Source organism: Oncorhynchus tshawytscha, linkage group LG20, assembly GCF_018296145.1.
Source record: "Oncorhynchus tshawytscha isolate Ot180627B linkage group LG20, Otsh_v2.0, whole genome shotgun sequence".
Taxonomy (NCBI): domain Eukaryota; kingdom Metazoa; phylum Chordata; class Actinopteri; order Salmoniformes; family Salmonidae; genus Oncorhynchus; species Oncorhynchus tshawytscha.
In genome coordinates this window covers 34560229-34582412 of record NC_056448.1, presented here as the reverse complement: position 1 = coordinate 34582412, position 22184 = coordinate 34560229, and the positions used below count along the sequence as shown (strand labels likewise).

Genomic DNA, 22184 nt, shown 5'->3' with positions numbered 1-22184 from the left:
GCAAGACTTATTTGGTGTTGTTTTGTCTAGCAGTATGAATTGTATAAGTGGACATCCAGTACAGTTGAAGTAAGGACCTGTGTTGTTGTGTACAGCAGTTTATGGTTATGGAACAAAAAGTGGACATACATGGCCATGTTTCCTCTTCTATGATGCTCACCACAGCCAATGGGAGAGATGGATTCTCCATCTTTCAGTGGAGTCTCCCATTCACTCCAACAGGAAATGGAGACAAATTTGGTCTGAACATGGGGAGTCAGGAGCGTCACTGGCTCTGGCTGGAGTGGGGCTCTTCTACAGCAGAGAGAGGGATGGTTCTAGAATGCAACGAATTAGGACATTCTGTTCTATTCACAGTATTCTCACTCTCCCATCCGCCCACGGGAACATTGGGACTGGTGGAAATCAGAGCTCACTGTCTCTCTCGCCTTTTTTTCTCTCCTCGAATAGAAAATCACAGTTATTAATGTGTCGTGTCACACTGAGACTATGGCTGGAGGGGGCGGCAGGGGGGACGGCTCACGTGCCAAAGTGTACCAATAATACACAGACAAGCATGCAGAATGGGCGCAGTCGCATGCGGTCGGTCACACTTCAGTACTTTATTTGAATCTAATTAAGCATTGTCATTGTCACATGCTAGGGGCTGTATTGTCACTGGTCTATTTATGGACTATGGAGCCGACTACAAAAGCTATCACACACAAAAATACATTGTTGTACAATACAGAATTGTTGTACACCTTTATTCTTGTCTATGTGATTTGCCTGAGGGCTGATACACTACATGTCCAAAAGTATGTGGACAACCATTCAAATTAGTGGATTCTGCTATTTCAGCCACACCCGTTGCTGACAGCAGTAGAAAATTGAGCACACAGCTATACAATCTCCATAAACAAACTTTGGCTGTAGAATAGCCTTACTGAAGAGCTCAGTGACTTTCAACTTGGCACAGACATAGGAATGCTACCTTTCCAACAAGTCAGTTAGTCACATTTCTGCCATGCTAGAGTTGCCACGGTCAACTGTAAGTGCTGTTATTGTCAAGTGTAAACGTCTAGGAGCAACAACGGCTCAGTCGCGAAGTGGTAGGCCACACAAGCTCAGAGAATGGGACCGCTGAGTGCTGAAGATCCTAAAAATTGTCTCTCCTCAGTTGCAACACTATCGAGTTCCAAACTGCCTCTGGAAGCAACATCAGCACAATAACTGTTTGTTGGAAGCTTCATGAAATGGGTTTTCATGGCCGAGTAGTCGTACACAAGCCTAAGATCACCAAGCGCAATGCCAAGCATTGGCTGGAGTGGTGTAAAGCTCTCCTTTGGACTCTGGAGCAGTGGAAACGCGTTCTCTGGCAGTCAGACAGACGAATCTGAGTTTGGAGGATGCCAGGAGAACGCTACCTGCCCCAATGCGCCAACTGTAAAGTTTAGTGGAGGAGGAATAATAGTCTGGGGCTGTTTTTCATGGTTTGGGCCCCTTAGTTCCAGTGAAGGGAAATCTTAACGCTACAGCATACAATGACATTCTAGACAATTCTGTGCTTCCAACTTTGTGGCAACAGTTTGGGGAAGGCCCTTTCCTGTTTCAGCATGACAATGCCCCTGTGCACAAAGCGAGGTCCATAAAGAAATGGTTTGTTGAGATCGGTGTGGAAGAACTTGAGTGGCCTGCACAGAGCCCCCACCTCAATCCCATCGAAACATTTGGGATGAATTGGAACACAGACTGTGAGCCTGGCCTAATCTCCCAACATCAGTGCCCGACCTCACTAATGTTCTTGTTTGAATGGAAGTAAGTCCCCGGCAGCAATGTTCCAACATCTAGTGGAAAGCCTTCCCAGAAGAGTGGAGGCTGTTATAGCAGGAAAGTGGGGACCAACTCCCTATTAATGCCAATGAGTTTGGAATGAGATGTTCGACAAGCAGCTGTCCACATACTTTACTACTGCCTTGCCTCAGTAGTATTTGATTGTGTTCAAATACTACTGAGGCAAGGCACCTGTGAGCAGTTTCAAAGAATCACTATTTTCAGATTTAGTCTTATATTTACAGTTCAAAATGTTTAACAATTGTAATCAATATGACTAAATAGTCAAGCATTGGGTTGATGCTCTTCAGGGTTTTTGCTTCCTGTGCAGGCCTCCTCTTGCATAAATGTTTTTTCCCAGTGATTTCAGCTTCACTTGACATGACCACTGTGGTGCTAAAATCTCAGATTGCTGCTATTTGCCTGTTGTTTACATCAGAGTTGTTGTGGACTGAGTCACTACAGCACTCTTTGCTGTGGCCCCCAAAATTATATGTATCACTCCTATTACATTTTTCTAAAATGTCTAACTTATACAGTGCCTTCAGAAAGTACTCAGACCCCTTCACCTTTTCCACATTTTGTTACATTACAGCCTTATTCTAAAATTGATTAAATCGATTTTTTCTCATCAATCTACACAAAATACCCCATAATGATAAAGCAAAAACAGTTTTATTTTTAAACATTTTGAAAATTTAAATAAAAAATGTATATATATAAAAACAACTGATTTATTACATTTACATAAGTGTTAAAACTTGGCTGTGTGCTTAGGGATGTTGTCCTGCCGGAAGGTGAACCTTCGCCCCAGTCTGAGGCCATGAGCGCTCTGGAGCAGGCTTTCATCAAGTATCTCTCTGTACTTTGCTCTGTTCATATTTGCCCTGATCCTGACTAGTCTCCCAGTCCCTCCCGCTGAAAAACATCCCCACAGTATGATGCTGCCACCATCATGCTTCACCGCAGGGATGGTGCCAGGTTTCCTCCAGACGTGAGGCTTGGCATTCAGGCAAAAGTGTTCAATCTTGGTTTCATCAGACCAGAGAATCTTGTTTCTCATTGTCTGAGAGTGTTTAGGTTCCTTTGGCAAACTCCAAGCGGGCTGTCATGTGTCTTTTACTGAGGAGTGGCTTCTGTTTTTTTTTTTTTCCCCCACCTTTATTTAACCAGGTAGGCTAGTTGAGAACAAGTTCTCATTTGCAACTGCGACCTGGCCAAGATAAAGCATAGTAGTGTGAACAGACAACAACACAGAGTTACACATGGAGTAAACAATTAACAAGTCAATAACACAGTAAAAAAAAAAGAGTCTATATACATTGTGTGCAAAAGGCATGAGGAGGTAGGCGAATAATTACAATTTTGCAGACCACTCTACCATAAAGGCCTGATTGGTGGAGTGCTGCAGAGTTGCTTGTTCTTCTGGAAGCTTCTCCCATCTCCACAGAGGAACTCTAGAGCTCTGTCAGAGTGACCATCAGGTTCTTGGTCACCTCCCTGACCAAGGCCCTTCTCACCTGATTGCTCAGCATCTTCAATGCTGCACACATTTTTTGGTACCCTTCCCCAGACCTGTGCCTCGACACAATCCTGTCTCGGAGCGCTATGGACAACTCCTGTAGCGCTCAATTCCTGTCAACTGTGGGACATTATATAGACAGGTGTGTGCCTTTCCAAATCATGTCCAATCATTTGAATTCACCACAGGTGTTTATTTTTAACCACCTGTTTTTTAAATTTTAAATACATTTTCTAAAAATAAAAAATAAACTGTTTTCGCTTTGTCATTATGTGGTATAGATAGCTGAGGATAACATTTTTAAAATACATTTTAGAATATGGCTGTAATGTAACAATGTGGAAAAAGTCAAGGGGTCTGAATACTTTCTGAAGGCACTGTATATCATGGCCCATGGCTAATGAGAAACTGAAAGCATGAATATGAATGACAATATCCCATGAGTTAATCTTTCTTCCTCTGATCAAAGTGTTTGACCTATGACAGATGAACAGATTATGGTGTGTGGCAGTGTGTGAGGTAAGTGCGATCCTTCACAGTCCAGTCCACCACCTTCCCCTATGTGGGAGTAGTAGGTGCTGCTGAGTCACATTGTGCTCTCAGCATTCACAAAGGACAGTGCATTCCCAAAGTAAGTGACACTAACCCACCTCATCCCTCTTCGTCCCACTCACACACTGTCTGTCACAGTCTATTCAGTCACTGAAAGGTTACAGAGCCCAGTGTAATTTAGTGTAGATCAGTAGTGTGTTGATCTGAATAGAGCAGAGTTAGACAACTCTAATCCTGAAGTACCTGTGCATCAGTTAATGTCACTGGGTTTATTTATCCTAGCCTGAAATATGTAAAGCACTTTGTGACAACTGCTCCTGTAAAACATATAAATAAAAGGGCTTTTTAAAATACATTTGATTTGTAGATTGAGTGCAGAGAGTTTGTCTGGTTTTCTGAGTCTAAATCAGTCGCTGAGGTTGGCACACGTGTGAGAAGTTAAAGCAGGAATCCCTGAGGAATTCGATCAGAACCACCCATCGCTAGAGTGATGGTGTGTTTGGAATAGTCCCCAGGGTTGTCACTAGTTACCACAGCCTCAAATTCTAAATTGTTGGACTCCAATCAAGTTGTAGAAACATCACAAGGATGATCAATGGAACCAGGATGCACCTGAGCTCAATATCAAGTCTCATCACAAAGGGTCTGAATACTTATGTAAATAATGTATTTCTGTTTTTTTCTAAAAACCTTTTTGGCTTTGTCATTATGGGGTATTGTGTGTAGATTGCTGAGGAAAAAATAGATATTTTATCCATTTTAGAATGTCTGTAACTTAACAAAATGTGGAAACAGTCATGGGGTCTGAATACTTTCCAAAGGCACTGTAGTAGAAATTCATGAGAAAAAATGGCCTAGTTTTTTGGTCTTAATTTAAGGTTAGGCATAAGGTTAGCAGTGTGGTTAAGGTTAGATTTAAAATCAGATTTTAAGAAGAGAAATTGTAGAAATAGGCGAGTTTAGCCATGATTATGACTATGTGGCTGTGGTAACTAGTGACGACCAGTTCCCAGAGCTGTTTTAATGAGAGTGGAGGATGTGAGGAAGTGGACTATCAAGAACGTGATTCAGTTCATTTTTAGTTGAGTAATCCTATTTTTTCAATCTCCTCGCCCAACCCCTCATCTTGTTTCTGCTCTATTCCCCTCCCTCTCTCCTGTCTGCTTTTACTCTCACGTGTCTGGGAGTGTGACTGTCACTGAACGTGTGTCACGGTTTAACACAGACACACGAGAAAATATATACAGATATACATACGTACCCACGCAAACACACACACAGTATAATTTATGTAGTTACTTCCCACCTGATGTTGGGAGGGGACTGGTGAAACAAAGAGGATCGTGGACACGTTTCAGAGAATATCTCTCACAAATGTGTCTTCTTCACATCCATGACTGTCCTCTCCAATAATATGATTCTACCTCCGAGTGCAGACGAGGCGAGGTCGTGATGTACAGTACCGGTCTGAAAATAGCCTGTTTTTTCTGGAAGAGAACTTAGAGCGCCCTTTAACAACTCACTGGCTGAACTGCTGTGATGATCTACTGCACTGTAAATTCCTCTCTATATCCAAAGAAAATAAATGTATTTCTGTTCGGTTGTATCCCCCCTCACCTCTCTACTAATCTAATAAATAGAATAAGTAAACTTGTAAGAGAAAGTGTTTCATATAAACAGTGGTTATTTTGAGATTCCAAAAATGACTCCTTCAGACACAGCAGTAGCATCGGCTTCCTTTGGTGAGTGCTGCCCTCTACTGAGCAATAAAGTTATTACACATTAGTGGTACAGCCTGAATCAAAGCCCATACGTAAAAAGGTTTACTAGCAAAACACAACTATAAATTCTACAATAAAATATTGAGTCCAATGTAAGGATGCTAAACTTGTTGTAGTCCAGAGACTATTAGGCTCATTGCAAAAGTATTTGTAGAATATAGTGAAACTCCAATCCGGAATCATATTCAGTGTGGATTCCAGGATAGAAAAACTGTGCTTTTCAAAACAGTAGAGGAAGATGAAATTAAGTCAGAGGTTTCTTTGACTGTAAGACAATAGCTATTGATATCCAGGCCAATATGTTTTCAATGTCTCGAACTCCAGCGTTGACTATACTATAATTTGCTAACATTTTCCTATAATTTTCCCATGGGCTACCAGCATTCATGGAGAGATGGGCTATTCACTTCGTGTCCTCAGAACACACACTACTCTACTGACAGGCTGATATGAGGCTTTATCTCTTCTCTTTTCTCCAGCAGTTTCACCTCTTTACTGATGTTCTGCTGAACCTCCTGGTGATTTTCTGGTGACCCCTCTTTGTTGTAGCGCCTGTTCTCCTCAGGGTACGTCACGGCCGACAGAGGCAGTCTGTGTATGGCTCTGGATTCAGTGGTGATGAGGAGGAAGGTGAGGGCAGACAGGCAGAAAGGCCAGGTGCATGCTGGTAGCCCAAACTGAAAACAACAGGTGATATGGTAGAAGTAGAGTTAAGAGATTATATCAAGCATCTCAGAATAATAATTATTATTTACCTATCATTTCTGTTTTTTACCTGGCACTCCTACTCTGAGATGCTTGATACGTACGACCCTAGGTACGTACGACCCTAGGTATTGTTGTCTACTGGGTGATGTAACAGACTCACTGACACTTCAGACTCACAGACTCACTGACACTTCAGAAAATTGCCCTGGTTAGGTAAGAATGTTTCATACATGAATTCAGAAGTACTGCAGCTAATTATGGTATAGGGTCGGCTGCTTGTACTGCATTATGTAACCAAAAGCTCTCAACATAACAGGAACCGGAAGACTAACCAATCAAAAACATTCACTCTTTATAGGCTGAAATTAATTTTTGTTTGACTTATTGGACAAGTACAGCGCATTCAAATTAGTGGCAGCAGTACATTAGATGTTGACCAAGAATGAAATAAAAATGTAAGTACTTACTATGGACATCAGATTAGAAATGGCCAAACCCATGTACGCACAGAAAAAGGCTGAAAGTAGAAAAACAACAACTGGCTTCATTGAATGGGTGTTCATGAAGTAGACTGCTTGTCTGACAGCATTGAGTAAGGTGAAGGTGTTGTTTCTGAACCTACCACAGGTAATAGCCAGTAGATGACTCTGCCATGTCAGTGCATAGAACACCCCTCCAATAGCGATGCAGGACAGACAACTGTTGTAGCCCCACAGTCCTGAGTAGATGTCCTCATGAGGAGCAGCCAGAACAAGACCTACATCGAACAGGACATACAATAGAGCTAGGTCCAGATTTCCCTGCCCATGTGATTTGACCATGAAAAGCTCTGGGCCCTAGTACCTAGTTCAACTCCTGGCCCCAATTATAGCCTGTGAATAAAGAATTGCCAATATATGGCTTACATCTACATTATTTTGCTTCACGATGATGCACAACAAATCAGCTTGGGATATGTTGAATTTAACTTCAAAATTGACTAATGAACACGAAAACAATAGCATACTTCCGATGTTTCTAATTCGGTGTACATAAAGAAAAGTCATGTTCACAACTGTTATGCTCCCCAGTTATTTTTTGAGACGCACTCTTAAGACAGTTTTTTTAGAGAAGTACAGCTCCTGTTGTGTTCTGTGATGCAATTTATACCACTCTCGGTTATATCTCTAAAGAGCATGTCCATTGGTATTGTTAATGAGTATAGCCATTAAAACCAAACGTGTTTTGTATGACAATCAGTATTTCCACAGTATGTGCTGGGATTAGAGGTCAGGTGTACACAATTCTCTGAGAGGAAGTCTCTTACCGGACACTACACCAACAATAGAGCCCAGTACAGCGTGCATGCAGATGGTTGGGGAGGAAAGCAGCAGGGCTATGATGAAGATTCCTCCTGTCCAGGGGCAGTCACAGCCGTACACCTGACCCACGCCAACTGGCACCGCCATCAAGAGCTGCACCAGGAAGTAACCAACAAGCAGGCTATCACCAACCACTGATCCTGGGTAAGATCTATTTCCCTTCCTCACTTTGGGTTAGGATTGGGAGTAAGGTAATCTGATCCTAGATCTGTCACTTCTACCTCATGGTAGCTAACACCACAAGCTACCATAATCCTACATCCACTCAATACACTTTTGTTAGAAATCTAATTTCCTGCTCTTGGAAAGTTCAGTGAAATTGTTTCTTTGGACTATATATAGGATTATGTGTTTGACCTATTTTTGTTTCTTAGTTGTTGAAGTGACAGAATCATCCAGAATATGTTGGAGAGGTTGTTTAGAAACACACAAGGTTACAGTGTTGTGACTCGGAGGCTGTCCTAATATGGACACCGTACAGGGTACTGTCCTACCTGAGGTATGCTTCGTTCTGCCAAGGTGGTGTTCAGATGGAGGGAGGACTTTGGCTGCACTAGCACCTGGGGAAAGCAGAAACTGAGGGTATTAGGATATTGGGAGGTGTGTGTGTGTGTGTGTGTGTGTGTGTGTGTGTGTAAGAGTGTGTGAGTGCATATGTACACTACCGTTCAAAAGTGTGGGCTCATTTACAAATGTCCTTGTTTTTGAAAGAAAATCAAAAAGAATTGTCCATTAAAATAACAAAATTGATCAGAAATGTTGTAAATGACTATTGTAGCTGGAAACGGCAGATATTTTTTTGTTTAAATGGAATATCTACACAGGCGTACAGAGGCCCATTATCAGCAACCATCACTCCTGTGTTCCAATGGCACATTGTGTTAGCTAATCCAAGTTTATAAATTTATAAAGGCTAATTGATCATAGAAAATCCTTTTGCAATTATGTTAGCACAGCTGAAAACTGTTGTCCTGATTAAAGAAGCAATAAAACTGGCCTTCTTTAGACTTGAATATCTGGAACATCAGCATTTGTGGGTTCGATTACAGACTCAAAATGGCTAGAAACAAAGTCCTTTCTTCTGAAACTCGTCAGTCTATTCTTGTTCTGAGAAATGAAGGCTATTCCATGCGAGAAATTGTCAAGAAACTGAAGATCTTGTACAACGCTGTGTACTACTCCCTTCACAGAACTGCGCAAACTGTCTCTAACCAGAATAGAAAGAGTGGGAGGCCCCGGTACAGAACTGAGCAAGAGTACATTGGAGTGTCTAGTTTGAGAAACAGACGCCTCACAAGTCCTCAACTGGCAGCTTCATTAAATAGTACCCGCAAAACACCCGATTCAACGTCAACAGTGAAGAGGCGACTCCAGGATGCTGGCCTTCAAGGCAGAGTTCCTCTGTCCAGTGTCTGTGTTCTTCTGCCCATCTTAATCTTTTCTTTTTATTGGCCAGTCTGAGATATGGCTTTTTTGCAACTCTGCCTAGAAAGCCAACATCCTGGAGTCGCCTCTTCACTGTTGACGTTGAGACTGGTGTTTTGCGGATACTATTTAATAAAAGTGCCAGTTGAGGATGTGAGGCATCTGTTTCTCAAACTAGACGCTCTAATGTACTTGTCCTCTTGCTCAGTGGTGCACCGGGGCCTCCCACTCTTTCTATTCTGGTTAGAGACAGTTTGTGCTTTTCAAATCAAATCAAATTTTATTTGTCACATACGCATGGTTAGCAGATGTTAATGCGAGTGTAGCGAAATGCTTGTGCTTCTAGTTCCGACAATGCAGTAATAACCAACAAGTAATCTAGCTAACAATTCCAAAACTACTACCTTATAAACACAACTGTAAGGGGATAAAGAATATGTACATAAAGATATATGAATGAGTGATGGTACAGAGCGGCATAGGCAAGATACAGTATATGGTATTGAGTGCAGTATATACATATGAGATGAGTATGTAAACAAAGTGGCATAGTTAAAGTGGCTAGTGATACATGTATTACATAAAGATGCAGTAGATGATATAGAGTACAGTATATACATATACATGAGACGAATAATGTAGGGTATGTAAACATTATATTAGGTAGCATTGTTTAAAGTGGCTACTGATATATTTTACATCATTTCCCATCAATTCCCATTATTAAAGTGGCTGGAGTTGAGTCAGTGTGTTGGCAGCAGCCACTCAATGTTAGTGGTGGCTGTTTAACAGTCTGATGGCCTTGAGATAGAAGCTGTTTTTCAGTCTCTCGGTCCCAGCTTTGATGCACCTGTACTGACCTCGCCTTCTGGATGATAGCGGGGTGAACAGGCTGTGGCTCGGGTGGTTGTTGTCCTTGATGATCTTTATGGCCTTCCTGTGACATCGGGTGGTGTAGGTGTCCTGGAGGGCAGGTAGTTTGCCCCCGGTGATGCGTTGTGCAGACCTCACTACCCTCTGGAGAGCCTTACGGTTGTGGGCGGAGCAGTTGCCGTACCAGGCGGTGATACAGCCCGACAGGATGCTCTCGATTGTGCATCTGTAGAAGTTTGTGAGTGCTTTTGGTGACAAGCCGAATTTCTTCAGCCTCCTGAGGTTGAAGAGGCGCTGCTGCGCCTTCTTCACGATGCTGTCTGTGTGGGTGGACCAATTCAGTTTGTCTGTGATGTGTACGTACGAGATCTTCAGTTTCTTGGCAATTTCTCGCATGGAATAGCCTTCATTTCTCAGAACAAGAATAGACTGACGAGTTTCAGATGATCAATTAGCCTTTTTAAATGATAAACTTGGATTAGCTAACGCCCATGTAGATATTCAATTTTTTTATTTTATAAATCTGCCGTTTTCAGCTACAATAGTAATTTACAACATGAAAATGTCTACACTGTATTTCTGATCAATTTTATGTTATTGTAATGGACAATTCTTTTTTGATTTTCTTTCAAAGCAAGGACATTTGTAAGTGACCCCAAACTTTTGAACGGTAGTGTACCACTGTGTGTACGTGAGTATATTTTGGGCCTACCTCTGGAAAGTAGGGGTGGTTAGACCCCATGGCAGCCATGTGCAAACACACAAGGATGTTGAATGGTAGAGTGAACACAGGGAGGTCCCATTTGCTGAACACTGAGCCCAGGGCACTGGAGACTATGGGACTGCACAGGAACAGGAAGTGAAGAACACACAACAAGAAGCTTCAAATATGATCATAATCAGGTAGAGGAAAAAAGGAAATGGAGGGTTGGATCATTATTTAGAAGTTAGGGTGTTTTAGTTTAATTCAATTTTAGCATTGTTTCAGCTGGCTGTGAACACATTGGACAATAGTGCATACAGTGTTTTTAAGGAGACATCCAAAACAGGTCTGCTGAAACACTTGAGGCCTACATGGATATACCTGGCTACCATACTCTGCACTGGAGCCTGCACTGGGGCATTATCTGAGCAGACACCTGCCTAGTGCAGTTTTCATACTTCCACTTGACATTGTGTCTTGGATGTTTTTAGACTACTGCCAAACTTTAACTCCACTTGGTTTAGCCTACTTGGATTAACTCTCTTTGACTCTCCAGTGGCCCGGTGTAAGCGCTTGCCTCCCTCCCATCTTCCACCGGCCTGTACTGGAAACTACAGTCGTGGCCAAAAGTTGAGAATGACACAAATATACATTTTAGAAAGTATTAGAAAGTCCAGCAAGCGCCAGGACGTCTCCTAAAAATGATTCAGCTGCGGGAACGGGGCACCACCAATACAGAGCTTGCTCAGGAATGGCAGCAGGCAGGAGTGAGTGCATCTGCACGCACAGTGAGGCGAAGACTTTTGGAGGATGGCCTGGTGTCAAGAAGGGCAGCAAATAAGCCCCTTCACTCCAGGAAAAACATCAGGGACAGACTGATATTCTGCAAAAGGTACAGGGATTGGACTGCTGAGGACTGGGGTCAAGTCATTTTCCCTGATGAATCCCCTTTCCGATTGTTTGGGGCATCCGGAAAAAAGCTTGTCCGGAGAAGACAAGGTGAGCGCTACCATCAGTCCTGTGTCATGCCAACAGTAAAGCATCCTGAGACCATTCATGTGTGGGGTTGCTTCTCAGCTAAGAGAGTGGGCTCACTCACAATTTTGCCTAAGAACACAGCCATGAATAAAGAATGGTATAAACACATCCTCCGAGAGCAACTTCTCCCAACCATCCAGGAACAGTTTGCTGATGAACAATGCCTTTTCCAGCATGATGGAGCACCTTGCCATAAGGCAAAAGTGATAACTAAGTGGCTCGAGGAACAAAACATTGATATTTTGGTTCCATGGCCAGGAAACTCCCCAGACCTTAATCCCATTGAGAACTTGTGGTCAATCCTGCTTTAGCAGTATGCTTAGGGTCCTTGTCCTGCTGGAAGGTGAACCTCCGTCCCAGTCTAAAATCTCTGGAAGCCTGAAACAGGTTTCCCTCAGAAATGTCCCTGTATTTAGCGCCATCCATCATTCCTTCAATTCTGAACAGTTTCTCAGTCCCTGCCAATGAAAAACATCCCCACAGCATGATGCTGCCACCACCATGCTTCACTGTGGATATGGTGTTCTCGGGTGAGGAGAGGTGTTGGGTTTGCCCCAGACATAGCATTTTCCTTGATTGCCAAAAAGCAACATTTTTGTTTCGTCTGACCAGTGTACATTCTTCCATATGTTTGGGGAGTCTCTCACATGCCTTTTGGCGAACACCAAACGTGTTTGCTTATTTTTTTCTTTAAGCAATGGCTTTTTTCTGGCCACTCTTTCATAAAGCCCAGCTCTGTGGAGTGTACAGCTTAAAGTGGTCCTATGGACAGATACTCCAATCTCCGCTGTGGAGCTTTGCAGCGCCTTCAGGGTTATCTTTGGTCTCTTTGTTGCCTCTCTGATTAAAGCCTTCCTTGCCTGGTCTATGAGTTTGTGGACGGCCCTCTCTTGGCAGGTTTGTTGTGGTGCCATATTCTTTCCATTTTTTAATTGATGTATTTAATGGTGCTCCGTGCGATGTTCAAAGTTTCAGATATTTTTTTTATAACCCAACCTTGATCTGTTCTTCTCCACAACTTTGTCCCTGACCTGTTTGGAGAGTTCCTTGGTCTTGGTGGGGCCCCTTGCCTAGTGGTGTTGTAGACTCTGGGACCTTTCAGAACAGGTGTGTATATATACTGAGATCATGTGGCATTTAGATTGCACACAGGTGGACTTTATTTAACTAATTATGTGACTTCTGAAGGTAATACCTTTCCCCTTTTTCCTCTCTCTACTCTACCGATGTGACTATTGAAAATCGCTTTGTTAACATAGAGAGTCTGGGAACATCAAAAGGTGGGAAACGGAACCGTATTTCGGTAATCCAACCAGTTGAAAATATGTGTTGGTACTTAATGAATATGATGTCAGATCAGTTGGTGTCTGAGACATTATTACTGATGATAGGACGACAAACTGTATCTTGGAACGTCTACACATTCTAGTTATCATCATATTCACATGGAATTGTTGAAAAGTGAAAAGATGAAATGTAATTTTAGCTTCTAAATGAGAGAATTGGTTTTCATGAGTGAACTATGCTCAATTCAGTGGCCCCGCCCATGTGAACAGACATTGGTTGTAAACTATGAAACACGGCCCTCTCTCCCAACCCTATATAAGCCCCTTTACAAAAATGTAACTTTCTGTTCGAAGGAAGTGAGGACAAGATCACCAACAGAACCAAGCCAACCTCAGCGTGAGCTCTGGTTGAACGACAAGAACCTAACAAAATTAGCATTGAATTTCAACGTGAAGATGACGATCAACACACTGAAAGGATGAATTTCAATTATACCAGCCAGAATATAGCATGAGCTTAAAGTATGGCAACTTGGTATGAACTTTGAACTCTTATTCACAAAAGAAGTGATACCTCCAAGCCAATGCGTTAGCAACCGCAGCTCTAAACGTGGGCTAGGAGAGGACAGACAGAGTATCCATTCTACCACGCTCCAGTTAACTACTAGACATTCGTCAGAGGACAAGAGATCCATGCTGGACAACTTCTATCTATGACCAATCTACCAAAGCGCAGCTCAGAGTAAATATTTATTGCATTTTCCTTTTTAAAATGGCCGTTTATTTAGAATGCATAAGATTCTGTATTTACGATAGCATAGCTGCCTACGACCTGATAGAGAGACACATTTTTTTAGCAGCTTACTTCATAAACTGGACAACATCATGATCTGGGCTATGCAGACAAATCCAGACATTCTGGTATTGGCTGAAACTTTGATCTATGGGGAGTTTGTGTTCAGAGATGACAGACAGGGTAGAGTCGGTGGAGTGGCCATTCTCATTAAAAATGATTTCTTTGTCTCCTAACTGAACCATTTTCCTTGCCCAAAAATGTTAGCTACCATCTTTAAGGCTTTGAGTGGGGAAACATGTAACTGTTATAGGGGTCTACCGTCTTTAGTCTTATTTGATTAAATCAGAAGTTATTATCCTGGGTGTCTTTGCCCAAGACATTAGTGACCATTGCCCAGTTGTTTGTGTTAAAGATGTGAGAATACAAAAATCTCAAACCTCATTTCATCACAAAGAGGAACTTGAAAAACTTTAGTGAACAGGCTCTTTTTAAAAATATTTTTTTTACATCTCTATTTTAGTGACCTTGATTTGTATTTCAGCTATCTTTGAACCTGAATTAGCTATGAGACATTTAGCAGATGTCTTCAATAACCATGCTCCCTTCAAAACATTAAGGGTTAAAGGTAGATTGAATGCCTGGTACACTCCGGAATTATCAGAAGTCATTCATGAAAGAGATGATGCTTGGGTCAAGGCCAGGAACACAGGCTTTCAGTGTCTTGTACCAGCATCTTGCCTGAGATGCAGTGTCTTAGACCACTGCGCCACTACTTCCTCCTCTCTGCCACAACAAATTACTTCAGACACTGGCCTCATTACAGGAAACAAATTACATCATTGATGCATTTAATCACCATTTTATTTCAGCAGGCTCTTTGAAATAACTTCTATAAGCCTATTCACAATGCTATTGGTCAGGATGCTGATTGGGGAAACTTGCTGAATGATCAGAGAAATGACAGTCAAAGCTTTTCTTTTAGGCTATTTACAGAAAAATAAGTCATGGATGCTTTGCTAGCAATAGACAAGAAATCAACAGGGGCTGACCAATTGGATCCTGCCTACTTAACTGTGCAGCGCCCATCATTGTTGGCTCAATAACCCACATTTATTAAACATGATCTTAATCATTTTCACACCATTTCAAGGCTTCCTTTTCTAGCTAAGATTTCTGAATCCTTGGTAAATGTATACATTTACTCTTTATTTATCTGAGAAATATATTTAGAATGTTAACCAATCTGGGTTTAGGCCTGGGCATAGTGCTATTAAGAGCTACAACTTTAGTTGTTAATGATCTTGTCAATGCTTTAGACACTCAAATTAAATGTGCAGCTTTGTTTGTGGACCTGTCTAAAGCGTTTGATACTGTTGCTCATGTTATTGTATTGAATAAGTCGTCTACGAAAGGCCTGAACTCTGACTGTTCATGGTTTCATGATTATATTAGTGCCAGAACTCAGGCCATGGTGATCGATGGGGTTGTCTGAATTTTTTTAAGTACATGAAGGTGTACCACAGGGATCAATTTAGTCAATTGGTCAATCTGTTAAAAATGTGACTTTTAAAAAACACAGATGAACTGGTTAAGAAGCTAAGATTTAAAAAAAAAAAATCTACAGGCACAGATTGTGCCTTTCTCTAAACAGTGGGAAGTAAATGATTCAGCCAACCTTTGTTCTTGATTATTTTGATATTATTTATGCTGCTACTACTCTTAAACCTTTGGATGCCATCTAAACATAGTTCCCTTCATTTTGTTACAGGTGACAGTTTTTATACTCATCACTGTATCAAAACTTTGCTCAAGACCTTACTCCCTTTTTGGCACTACTTCATTAACTTCCGTCTTATCTAACTTTGCTGTTGAAGTGTAGACACCCGAGTTGCCTAACCCGTTCACAGGATTGGTTAACTCTAGGGTCTCCACCGAGCTAAGTAAATCTGCATTTCGTTTTTTTGTTATTTATTTTTACCCCTTTCTCCTCCTCAGTTGGTAGTTAGTCTTGTCCCAACGCTGCAACTCCCATACGGACTCGGGAGAGGCGAAGGTCGGGAGCCGTGCATCCTCCAAAACACAACCCAGCGAAGCTGCACTGCTTCTTGACACAATGCCCGCTTAACCCGGAAGCCAGCTGCACGTGTCGGAGGAAACACCGTACACCTGGCAACCATGTCAGCATGCATGCATGCGCCCGGCCAGCCACAGGAGTCGCTAGAGCGTGATGGGACAAGGACATCCCGGCAGGGCCATACCCTCCCCTAACCTGACAGAGCCTGGACTCGAACCAGGATCTCTAGTGGCACAGCTAGCACTGTGATGCAGTATCTTAGACCACTGTGCCACTTGGGAGGCCCTGCATGTAATTTTAAAATGCACCATATTGCTGGAACAAAATTCTACATACATTTCATCTTGATTTTCTGGTGTCATTCAGGAAATTTAAAGTATTGATTCCATATTTATTTGTGGAGGTGATTTGTGATGTTTTATCTATCTATATATTTCTATATTGTGTTTGGTAAATAAAGATAGACATGGTTAAAAAAAAAAAGTAGTGGTAATATTTAATTCAGTACAGGTATGTGTAGGCGGCTTGACTTACAGTACCCTGTCCCATACCCAGGGTAAGTTGTCCAAAAAAAAGTGGGCTCCTGGCACAAGCTGCATTTTCAAAACTGGAATGTTTACATGAATTCGGATTATTTCCAGGGATAAACAACACCGGAAATATATGTAGATATCTTTGTTTGAATACTATATTTCCCTTGACGGAGTGATGCTGAATATTTTTTTAATATATATTTTTAAATGTCTCAACTTACCCCACTCTCCCCTACATTGCTCAAAATACTGAGAACATTCTTACTGTAACATACCATAACATGGACATGAACATATTAGGGAGCAGAAGCCACCAGTACCAGTCCCCTTTGGCCGAGAATACACACATCAGCATTCCAACCAGGGTCCCATTGTAGCCATATAAACCAGCAGATATGGCACCCCTGAAGCACAGACAACAAACAAATCAGAAAAGACACAGCTACAAAGAAATACAATGATATTGAGAAATGTTATGTGCAAAAAAGACCAAGTGAGTGGGAGGGAAAGCAAGGTATTGCGAGAAATGATACATCTGGTGTGAGTTTCAGACTGAGACAAGCAGACTTCCCCACGCCAACCTCAGTTTGCAGAGCATATTCAAGATTACAACTCCTGAGGGGTATACTACAAACCAGGATCTCTGAGTTAGCAAGCTAACTTTGATAAACATCTGGTTCATTAAGAAATCTATACTTAGATATTTTTTTGGTTGTTGTGTTAATTAGACCATGCCCATTTCAAGCTTATGCTTCTAAAAAAAGCAAAATACTAACTAATTGATCCTGCTTTGCAGCATACCCCTCTGGCTGTGTGAGACTTTTACCAGGGATATTTATATTTGGCCTAATTGGAAGTAGATTACTGGTCTTGCCATAGACTTACATGTTTTGTCTAATCAGGAGTGCAGACAGTGTGGAAGCGAGGGATCCTAGCAGTCCATTCAGGCCCCACCAGGGGTTCTGCAGCACCAGGCCAAACGTGATGAGCAGCCCACTGAGGGGGTTGTTGACAAACATGACCTGGGCCACCCCACGTAGGACCCAGTCCACCACCTGGACCACCACAATCTGCCCTGCAGCAGAGCAACAGAGAAAAACAGACAGGCAGTCATTGATTGACCATTATATCCACTCTCTGAATCAGTCTCAGATTAGAGGGTAAGGATGAAAACCTGGCTCACGTTCAGTGAGGAGTAAATGTTGGAAACAGCGTAAAACAGGGAGGGACTACCTAAACGTGTCTAATAAGAACACAGATTTACATTTCCCCCAGAAAAAGTTTTTGCTACAGTGTGCCTTACTTAACATGACCCAGCAGTGCAGGGGACTTTAAGGCCCGGATTTTTATATATTTACTTTATCATATATTGAACATGTCTTACCTTTGATCCATTCTCCATACACACGCATGTCCCCAGTAAGCAGATTGAGTGCTCTGGAGAGATGGGATGTAAGAGTAGCCCCTTTCTCCACAGACCTCGCCTCCTCCATCGCTGGGGTCATCATTAGTGGCTTCAATTCCTGCAGGGCAGCTATAATAATACACAGTAGATAACATTCAATAATTAAATGTATCATATCATTACAGTATCTGGCCTAGGCCCAGACTGAGGTTCAGAATGTTCCAAAACAATGTTTGAAGTTCTCTGGATATGCTGTCATTACCATATTGTTGATTTACTATCTCCACAGTGGAGTGATAAAAGCTAAGCTCCAAACAATTGCAATGTGATACCTTTGGACAGAAATGTTTTTAAGATACTGTGCTGCTATGCCATCTGGTTTGCAGTAAATTATTTGGATTTGGCTGGATATCTGGAGCATGCTAACAGGGGTCCTACCTACCACTCCCACTGCCTGACTTCAACAATGCTAGCGAATGCTATTCAATAGATACTTCAAATCCACAGTTTGGGTCATTGGCTCTGTGGGTCCATAAACTACATTCAGGGTCAGGAATGTGAAACCCTGAACTAACACACCCAAGTCAAATAAGCAACGAATCATGGTACAATCTAGTCAAGAGTTGGCCAACCGTGTTCTATGTTTCCATAAGATGAGGAGTCTTTGATCTAGATGGGCAAACCTTTTAACATAGCATTTACCAGATGCATTGTTCATGACACAAGTTACACAAAATATCTCTCTCAACTCTATTACCGTCAAAAGACTTAGAATCAGCATTCCATATACGTAAAAGCAAATTACGTTTTGAAAAGTTCCATGAACTCCATAAACTAGATTAGCTAGTTAGACAGAAAATAGTAAACACATACAGCAGCGTTTCCCAAACTCTCTAATGTTTTTGTCCTAGCACGACACAGGTGATTCAAACAAATCAAAGCTTAATGATGAGTTGACCATTTGCATCAGCTGTGTAGTTCTAGGGCAAAAACAAAAATGTGCACCACTTGGGGTTCCCAGGATTGAGTTTGGAAAACTCTGACATACATAATAGTTATGGGTATGTTGTTTTTAATTATAAATCAGTTGTTACCTGTGATATATGAGCCAGGAATAGAAGTGTCCAGATCTCCATGAAAAGCGATGCCTGTAATACCCGTAGTTTACTTTAGAGACAGTCGTGTGTCAACAACTCCTCCCCTCTACCCTCCCTCACACGTGCTATTCACAATTTAAAAATAAAAAAACACACCACCTAACACACACACACACACACACACACACACGCACACACACACACACACACACACACAGCTATGTCCTGTTATTCCATGTCGAGGTCAGTTTTATTCCTGCTGGATCTTAAATTAGCATAATTATTTTTAGGTTAAATCAGAGGTTTGACCCCGTTCCCACTCCGTCTGGTGCCCATAACTAATACTGCCCAATTTACTATAAGTTGCATTATCAAATGCTTTGCACATAAAAACACATGTACAGTGAAAAACACTTTCCACAAGAAATATATCCTAGTGTGGCAAAGTTTTAAAAGGGGGGCATGACTTAGCAATTATTACTTAGCCAGTATTACTGAACTCAAAGCCAAATTGAAAGAATCTTTATGTTAACCCCTCCTCAAGGAAACCAACCCCTCCTGTTCCAGTATGTAAGGTACAGTAAGTTTATTCAGCACATAAACAGACATAGTTTAACTAACTTATTAATTCATTACACAACAATAGGAAATGGAAATAGTTCTCCCCAACTCACACCCTGCACGATAATCTAGAGGTAAAACACATAAAACAGCCCAATTATGATATAATTATTATATTATCGGTTCATACTGTAACATGCATTCTCACCAACTCTGAGTTAGTCAAGGATCTGACAAAAATCATCTTTAAAGCCAATCCATGAGTGAATACAGAAAACCTAGAAATCCAGCAATTTGGTTGGATTTGTTTTTATTTGCGATACCCTGCATATAGGAAAATAACATGCAATCTAATTATTCTTACAATCAACTCAGAGACTCTTTGAACAAAATAAATCCAATTACCGTAAGTATTCAACGCCTCAAGAAAGATCCATTTTAACTCAGAGTCCCACTACTCTTCTGAGTGTCCTGTTTAAATCAGCAGCTCAGGGACTAGTAGCCTACTCTCCCGTTCAGATCATCTAGGAATCTTATTTAATTATATGCCCTGCTTTCCCTCTCTCTCCACTCTCATGCCATTCTCTTTCCCCCTCTCGCTGTCCACTCCCCTCTCCCTGTCCTCTCCCCTCTCACTGTCCTCTCCCCTCTCGCTGTCCTCTCCCCTCACGCTGTCCTCTCCCCTCTCCCTGTCCTCTCCCCTTTCCCCTCTCCCTGTCCTCTCCCCTCTCCCTGTCCCTTGTTTGGCTACATTCTCTCCCCTGTCTCTCACCACCTTCTCTCCTTACCTTTACCCTGCATTTGGGAGACTTTCCTTCCAAGCAGCTAATCAGGGATCAGAATCCAGAATTATTCTAAATCACCTCCGGTTTATTACTACCCCAGTGTGGTGGGCTTTCCTTCTTAACACTTTCAATAGCAGATTCCCAAAGAGTTTAACATAATTACAGTATAGAGATGAGGAATTTACCACCATCTTTGGTTAAGGCCGGTCAGGTTTTTTCCTGTACATGTGACCTGAACAATAACATCTCTGGACTCCGGTATAAACAGAACGGTGAATGGATTTTTTTAGGTCGTGATTATAATTTCTGATTGACTTATTAAACAAAACAAATTTCGCTGACTCATTGACATGACTTACTATGAAATTCCTAATACTATGATGTTTTTGCTTTCTGCAGTCAAAAATGTGATTTTTATTTATTATTATATATATTTCCACACTATGAGGTTGGAAAAATACTGTGAAATTGTGAAAATGATGATAATGCCGTTTTAGTGTAGGAACTGTTTGAAAACACTGCCTGGAATTTCAGCCTGTTTTGGTAGGATGGAGTTTTGGTCTGCCTTGTGACGTCTAGACCTGTTAGGTAGTGTGTTAACAGACCAATAAGAAATAGTCTGCCAATTACATCCTAGTTTTCAGTTTCCCCTCCCCATTCAGACCACTCCCAGACAGTCCTAGCAACATTTTTGCTGGAGAAATTTTTCTTTGCGAAGAATTGATTTATGTTTATTTTTGACCATTTTAATTGAAAACAATCACAGTAAGGTACTTAATTATTACCCATAAATGATTTGATATTGTGATAAAAACAGCTGCATTAGACCTTTAAACATTTGTTGTTTATTTTATGTATTAGCAGACTTTATAAATCAAATCAAAGTTTATTTGTCACGTGCGCTGAATACAACAGGTGTAGTAGACCTTACAGTGAAATGCTGACTTACAGGCTCTAACCGATAGTGCAAAAAAGGTATTAGGTGAACAATAGGTAAGTAAAGAAATAAAACAACAGTAAAAAGACAGGCTATATACAGTTGCGAGGCTATAAAATAGTGAGGCTACATACAGACACCGGTTAGTCAGGCTGATTGAGGAAGTATGTACATGTAGATATGGTAAAGTGACTATGCATATGATGAGCAGAGAGTAGCAGTAGCGTAAAAGAGGGGTTGGCGGGTGGTGCGACACAATGCAGATATCCCGGTTAGCCAATGTGCGGGAGCACTGGTTGGTCGGCCCAATTGAGGTAGCATGTACATGAATGTATAGTTAAAGTGACGATGCATATATGATAAACAGAGAGTAGCAGCAGCATAAAAAGAGGGGTTGGGGTGGGCCACACAATGCAAATAGTCCGGGTAGCCATTTGGTTACCTGTTCAGGAGTCTTATGGCTTGGGGGTAAAAACTGTTGAGAAGCCTTTTTGTCCTAGACTTGGCACTCCGGTACCGCTTGCCATGCTGTAGTGTGGCTACCGCATGCTTGTGCCACATGGTCAATAATACTAGGTTAACAGGTCAAAATCCTTGTTTCCTTACTTCTCTAAATATACAACAACGTGGTCAAATAAAAACACATTTGGCCACATGAACTGAGAGACTGGTCGATGAAATTCTTGAGAAACACATGGCCTCTGTTCTTACAGTAAGGCTGATAAGCAATAAAAAACTTGTTACATTTGTAATATCAAATTCTCTAGTCGATAACATTAAAGAATCAACATGAATTTCAAATATATACAGTGTATTCGGAAAGTATTCAGACCCCTTGACTTTTTCCATTTTTTTTCCATTAATCTAAAATGGATTAAATAAAACAAAATCTTCACTAATCTACACACAATAACCCATAATAACAAAGTGAAAAC

At 41.5% G+C, this 22184-nt stretch overlaps 1 protein-coding gene across 4 annotated transcripts; it reads right to left on the bottom strand.

Moving 5' to 3' along the window:
- Positions 1-4657: 4657 nt before the first annotated feature.
- Positions 4658-20104, bottom strand: LOC112220158 (urea transporter 2). 4 transcript variants are annotated; one of them, XM_024381834.1, is made up of 11 exons: positions 19933-20104; positions 18964-19017; positions 17849-17998; positions 17350-17539; positions 16740-16868; positions 10747-10876; positions 8231-8296; positions 7682-7829; positions 6998-7132; positions 6843-6892; positions 4658-6344 (listed from the first exon to the last, which is right to left on the bottom strand). In XM_024381834.1, the coding sequence occupies exons 3-11, from the start codon at positions 17970-17972 to the stop codon at positions 6096-6098; spliced, it is 1221 nt and encodes a 406-aa protein (XP_024237602.1). In that variant the 5' UTR covers positions 17973-17998; positions 18964-19017; positions 19933-20104; the 3' UTR covers positions 4658-6095. The 4 variants fall into 4 exon arrangements, with proteins under 4 accessions (XP_024237602.1, XP_024237601.1, XP_024237604.1 ...); XM_024381833.1 differs by lacking the exon at positions 19933-20104 and having other exon boundaries at positions 18964-19063; XM_024381836.1 differs by lacking the exon at positions 19933-20104 and having other exon boundaries at positions 16785-16868; positions 18964-19063.
- Positions 20105-22184: the final 2080 nt, after the last annotated feature.

Bases quoted from the DNA above. Each gene is read 5' to 3' on its own strand.
- LOC112220158 (XM_024381834.1), bottom strand. From the start codon at position 17,972: ATGATGACCCCAGCGATGGAGGAGGCGAGGTCTGTGGAGAAAGGGGCT. The intron at 10,877-16,739 runs GTATGTTACAGT...GTTCCTGTGCAG, and splicing joins ATGTTCATGTCCATGTTATG to TCCCATAGTCTCCAGTGCCC. The intron at 6,345-6,842 runs GTAAGTACTTAC...TGTTGTTTTCAG, and splicing joins TTTCTAATCTGATGTCCATA to TTTGGGCTACCAGCATGCAC.